The sequence below is a fragment of the Silene latifolia genome, chromosome 2, assembly GCF_048544455.1.
Source record: "Silene latifolia isolate original U9 population chromosome 2, ASM4854445v1, whole genome shotgun sequence".
Classification (NCBI taxonomy): Eukaryota; Viridiplantae; Streptophyta; class Magnoliopsida; order Caryophyllales; family Caryophyllaceae; genus Silene; species Silene latifolia.
This window is the reverse complement of record NC_133527.1, coordinates 83,405,391-83,411,489: the sequence shown is the minus strand read 5'-3', so window position 1 is coordinate 83,411,489 and position 6,099 is coordinate 83,405,391. Positions and strand designations below refer to the sequence as shown.

The 6,099-nt window shown below is 45.3% G+C and overlaps 1 protein-coding gene across 1 annotated transcript; it reads right to left on the bottom strand.

Annotated features, from left to right (window-relative positions):
* Positions 1–265: 265 nt before the first annotated feature.
* LOC141641019 (uncharacterized) lies at positions 266–2,098 on the bottom strand. The gene is made up of 2 exons (XM_074449696.1): positions 1,685–2,098; positions 266–910 (listed from the first exon to the last, which is right to left on the bottom strand). Exons 1-2 carry the CDS (start codon positions 2,096–2,098, stop codon positions 266–268), a joined length of 1,059 nt encoding a protein of 352 aa, XP_074305797.1.
* Between the last annotated feature and the right edge of the window lie 4,001 nt (positions 2,099–6,099).

Here is a 6,099-nt window from a genome sequence, read left to right as displayed (position 1 = left end):
CCTACGATATCGCTTTTCAACGAGAATCAAACCGAGGTTGTAGTTCTCTCATAAAACATTTTGCGGTGGCAACAAATGCCAAACTTAAAACTTATTCAAATACATCACAATTCAAGTGTTATTTCATAACTTTGAGAGTGAGGTCTTAAGGATAGTACTTCTTCAACTGATCCAGATTCGTTGGATTCGAGAAATCATTTCCATCCAAATCTGTCAAATGTACCGCGCCTCCTGTGAGTATCTTCTTCACGAGATAAGGACCGGCCTAATTAGGCTTAAACTTCCTTCTTGGATCGACTGGTAATAGAGCCCTTACTGACTTGAGAACTAAATCGCCTTCATTAATTCCCTTGGGCTTCACCTTCTTGTTAAAAGCCCGCTCTATCCTTTTCTGATAGAGCTGAACATGATACAACGCATTCAATCGACGCTCATCAAGTAACACCAACGAATCATATCTAGCTTGGACCCAATCCGCTTCCGGGACCTGGCTTTCGAGCAAGATGCGCAGGGAGGGTACTTTCAGTTCGACTGGTTGTACTGCTTCCATCCCGTAAACTAGATAGTACGGGGTTGCCCCTGTGGCTGTTCTAATGGATGTTCTATATCCCCACAACGCGAAGGGTATCTTCTCCGGCCACTCCTTGTAATTGTCAGACATCTTTCTCAATATAGTAGCCACCGTTTTGTTAGCGGCCTCCACTGCTCCATTTGCCTGAGGTCGATATGGGGATGACTTATGATGCTTGATTTTATACTTTTCAAGTATAGAGGCTGTCTCAGCTTGAAAGTGAGTTCCATGATCACTGATGAACTCGTGCGGCACTCCGTACCGACAGATGATGTCATTCTGAATAAACTTGGCTACTTGCTTCGCATTTAGCACTTTGTAAGACCTGTCCTCTACCCACTTGGTAAAGTAATCAATAGTGACTAGGATATAACAATGCCCTCCTGTTCCAGAAGGGTTTACTTTTCCGATGATGTCGATTCCCCAGGTTGAGAAAGGCCAAGGTGACGTCATGGTGTATAGCATAGAAGGTGGTAAATGTTGAATATTCGCAAATATTTGGCAATTGTGACAATGCCGGACATATCTGCGACAATCTGTTTCCATTTTTGTCCAATAGTATCCTAACCTCATGATCTTCCGAACTAGCATGTGGCAGTTCATATGCGGCCCACATTCCCCGTCGTGGACTTCTTCCATGACCTTTTCTGACGTTTTCTTGTCGACGCATCGCAACAGGACACCCTGTGCTGTCTTCTTATATAATTGTCCATCGTTAGTTTTAACGAATTGGGCGGATAACATTCACAATGCACGCTTTCCACGTGTATCGAGGTCTGCAGGGTATTCTCCTGCCTCTTTGAATCTCACAATGGATGCATACCAAGGTTCGGCCGCTTTCCCGGCATCATCGACGGCGTTTATATAAGCTGGTGAAGACCTTCGTTCGACACACAATGGCATGCTATCCATATGATCAGGGATGTTTATCAATCTTTGCCGGTTTTTGTGATGCGTCGAATCGATTTTCCTCCCTTGGGAGGTACACGTATCGCACCTCTTGGAAGAGTTTTTCTAGCTCTTCTATCTTAGCCTGGTAAGGTGCCGGTCGCTACTTTTGATCTTCCATGACCCCGTCACTTGATTAATGACCAAGGAGGAATCCCCGTGTACTGTCAACTTCATGACTCCTAACTTGTTAGCGCTCTGCAAACCAAGTAGGCATGCTTCGTATTCCGCGGTGTTATTTGTGACGGCGAAGTCCAATTTGATCGAAACTGGTACGTGCTCTCCTCTCGGTGAAATGATAAGGACACATATTCCGCATCCCATGTTATTCGAAGCCCCATCGAAATATAGATCCCATACATCATCTTCGACATGGACAATATCCTCATATGGGAATGACCAAGTGTCAACAATGTCAGTTTCTTCGACTGGATTATCGGCCAGGAAATCGGCAACGACCTTTCCTTTTATCGCTTTCAGCGGCACATATTTTAGATCGAATTCCGATAGCATGAGGGTCCATCTTGACATTCTGCCGTTTAGCACCGGCTTTTCAAACAAGTACTTGATGGGGTCCATTCTGGAATATATACTCACACTGTAGCTGAGCATATAGTGACGTAGCTTCTTCGTTACCCAGACTAAAGCTAGGCATGTCTTTTCTAATGCTGTATACTTTGATTCATACTCCAAGAACTTTTTACTAAGGTAGTAAATTACTCTTTCTTCTTTGTCAACGGTTTGTGCCAGCATTGCTCCCATCGCGGTATCTCAGAATCGTTAAATACAAAGTGATAGAGGCAAGCCAAGCTACAAAGGATCGAGAATCGCGGAGAAGATAACACTTCCTTTATCTTATTAAACGCGGCTTGGCATTGGTCATCCCACATAATATGCTCCCTAACTTTCAATTTCTTAAAAATTGGTTCGCAGATCATAGTTAATTTTGAGACGAAACGGCTTATGTATTGCACTCGGCCTAAGAAACCTCGAATTTCTTTCTCGGTTTTAGGATGGGGCATTTCCATAATGGCTTTAATCTTTGATGGGTCGATTTCGATGCCACGGTGGCTAACGATATGACCCAAAAGCTTGCCAGAGGTGACCCCGAACGCGCACTTCTGTGGGTTTAATCTCATATTATACTTTCTCAACCTCTCGAAGAATTTTCGTAATGCCATCAAATGGTTATTACGTTCCTTCGATTTTACGATCATGTCATCGACGTAGACCTCTACTTCCTTATGAATCATGTCATGCAGCAACGTCGTTGTTGTTCTCTGGTAAGTCGCACCTGCATTTATTAATCCAAAACGGCATCACTGTGTAGCAATAAGTGCCCCATGGTGTTGTGAAAGCAGTCTTGTGCATATCTTCCTCGGCCATTTTTATCTGGTTGTAACCGGCGTACCCATCCATAAAGGATAATAATCCATGGTTAGCGGTATTGTCAACCAAGATGTCAATGTGAGGTAACGGTAAGTCGTCCTTTGGACTAGCCTTATTTAGATCACGAAAATCAACACAGACCCGAACCTTTCCGTCTTTCTTTGGGACCGGCACCACATTAGCTATCCAATCTGAGTATTCCGATACTTTGATGAACCCGGCCTTGAACTGTTTATCAATCTCTTCTTTGACTTTCAAAGACCACTCGGTACGCATTCTACGTGGCTTCGCTTTATCTTGGTTTGAACCCTGGCTTGATCGGAATCTTGTGCTCTGCAATTTCCCTATCAATACCCGGCATATCTTTGTAGGACCAAGCAAATACATCTTTGAATTCATTCAACAATTCAACAAACCCCTTCTTTTTTCGGGATCTAAGGTTGTTCCTATCTTAAGCTCCCGAGGCTCTAAGGTAGTCCCCACATTAACAACTTCGGTATCTTCGACACGAGCTTCTTTGGTCGTATTCTTCCAACCCTTTTACTAATCGGGAGGCGGTTCCACCTCCTCCTCTTCTTCTTCCACCTGTCTATCCTCGACCTCATTCTCAACGTTATTAAAACAATCAATTGAATCGCAATATAAATGAGACAAGTCGTAAGCAAACTGATTCATCTTATTATTGATTTGAAACTGCGCAAATTGCGTTAACAATTGGGCCAACTGATCAGAGGTCAGTGGCGAGATAGGAGCAGTATTCGGGACAGGCCCCAGAATACCAGCACTAGGGGGAGATACAGGAAAAGGAAAGACTGAGGAAGGGGTATCTTCGACACCTAAAACCCTAGACTTAGCCTTAGGACTTATGTCAGACTCAGACTTGGACTCAGACTCAGACTCAGAATCGTCATCAGGTTTGAACATTTACCCTTCTCCAATGGTCATCTTGAGAAGCGAACCCTTGTTGTCGGTCCATTTCATGGCTTTCCGCCATCCAGATGTATTCCTCTGAGGATCTACATCAGTAATGAGGGTAGATGGATCGAAACGATCACTCCTTACGATCATGTTCACCAAGACTTCGTTTGGTATTTCCGGCTTCTTTTCCTCTCCAAAGAGGAGACCCATAGCTTTCCCATCTTCGATCGGAACAGACTCCTTCTTTATTGTAGCTACTGCCATAATGTTTTCGGGAATATAGAAACAATCACAGAATACTTCGATTCAGGGGACCAGCTTGTTAGCCTTTGAGTTGAACGGTGGTTCGGGAAGTCTAAACTCGGCATTTCCTCCCGGCTTTCACAAAGTGGCCGTTTAGAGTTAGCAAGTACGGCCCCATCTTGATGTCTCGGTCTTCGATCGAGACTCTCTTTCTCGGGAGTCTTCTTGATTGGCTCATACCTAAGCCCGTATCTTGTCCCCTTAGGCACTGGCGACTTCAATTGAAATGCGTTTTCCCTTCGGGGGTACATGGAGTACCCGAAGTACTTTCCGGTCTTGAAGATTGTTTTACAAACACGGCTTCCCGTATATAAGTCCATATTTGGTGCCTCGAAAGTGGACTCAATTGCGTTTACTACCTCGAAACCACAAGACTCCAAGGCGGTATTATCAGTTTGCACATCGGAAGTAACATCTCCTCACGTCACAATTATAGGAGTAGCATCGATGGTCACTACCTCTCCCTTGAGAGGGATTTTAATCTTGCGATGGAGGGTAGAAGACACGGCTCCAGCTGTGTGAATCCATGGTCTCCCGAGCAAAATGTTAAAAGATGAGGCAACATCTATCACTTGGAAATTGACCCTGCGCTCCACCTTTCCCACATTCACTCTTAAAGTGACGAGTCCGGACACTCGACGCACTGTGCCATCGAAAGCCCGAACCGTTTGCGTAGTCGGTGCGAAGTCGCTTTTCTCGAGTCCCAAAATGAAAGCGGTCCGTGGGAGAACATTAACTGCAGACCCGTCGTCGACAAGGGTCATTGGGAGTCGCTTATGACGGCATTCTACCGTGATGTTCATAGCGAGACAATGTTGTGGCCCAAATGAGGGCAGGTCTTCATCAGAAAAAGTTACGGCATTAGTGAGCCGAGGTTGGTTTTGAGCAACAAATGAGACCACGTCATCTGGAGTAGTGTGCGGTGACACGGTCATATTCATTAAGGCTTGAAGCAGAGCTTGTCGGTGTTCAAACGAGCTCAACATTAATTCCCAGGATGGAGACATCTCGCCTTAGTCTTTTGTAATCGCTTGATGAGGGAGGCCTCTGAGGTCGACCCTTCACCAAGAGCCCGGACTGAGGTGGCCTCCTTGGTGGGTGTCTTACTTGGACTGTCTCCAAAGATAGAGACATGGTTTGCCTTCTCGACACGATAGGGACGTCCCGATCGAGTCAAATGATTAGATTCGAGGACATCTTTCCTCAATTTAGAAATTTCTTCCTGAGTTCGGGGAATAATCGCACCTTCGGTGAGATAGATATCGTCTTCATCGTCAGCCCCGACCCCATTAATTTCATTCTCGCTTCGGAGAATGTATGGTGTGCAATCGATAACAAAATCCCCAATTCGAACTTCGTTCTTAGCTTTAGGGATATACTCAGAGCAGCTTACATAGACTTTCCCTACGAAAAACCCAGTGAGATGGCAGATGGGTTGGATTAAGTGAGATACATCGGTATTGTCTTCGACGAATACTGCATTGGCATGGTCGCCAAAAGGATTGTTCAGGTTGTTAGGTTGGACGGTGGGGATGGGGAGCGACCCATTCTCGATCATGTCTTGGATTTCATGTTTAAGACGGTAACAATTTTCGGTATCATGACATTTTCCTTGATGATAAGCACAGTAGGCGTTGGGCTTATACCATTTACCCTGTCGATCCGCAGGCGGGTCCGGAGTTGGACCAATTGGATTCAGTTTCCCTTGGGCCGAGAGCCTTTGGAGGGCGTATGCATAGGTACACCCGATGTCAGTGAACGCTCTTGGCCCATGGCGTTGCGATCCCTTAGGAGCTCCTCCCAAAAGACCGATGGCTTGGATATGATTGGCAGAACTGGATGCCTTAGCTTTGGAAGAGGAGGCACCCTGATACCCTTTTGGCTTTTCAGCCTCAGCAGAACGAACGTCGTCCTCAATTTTTCTTCCGACTCGAATAAGGTCACGGTAGACAGGTCGAAGATTTTTGATG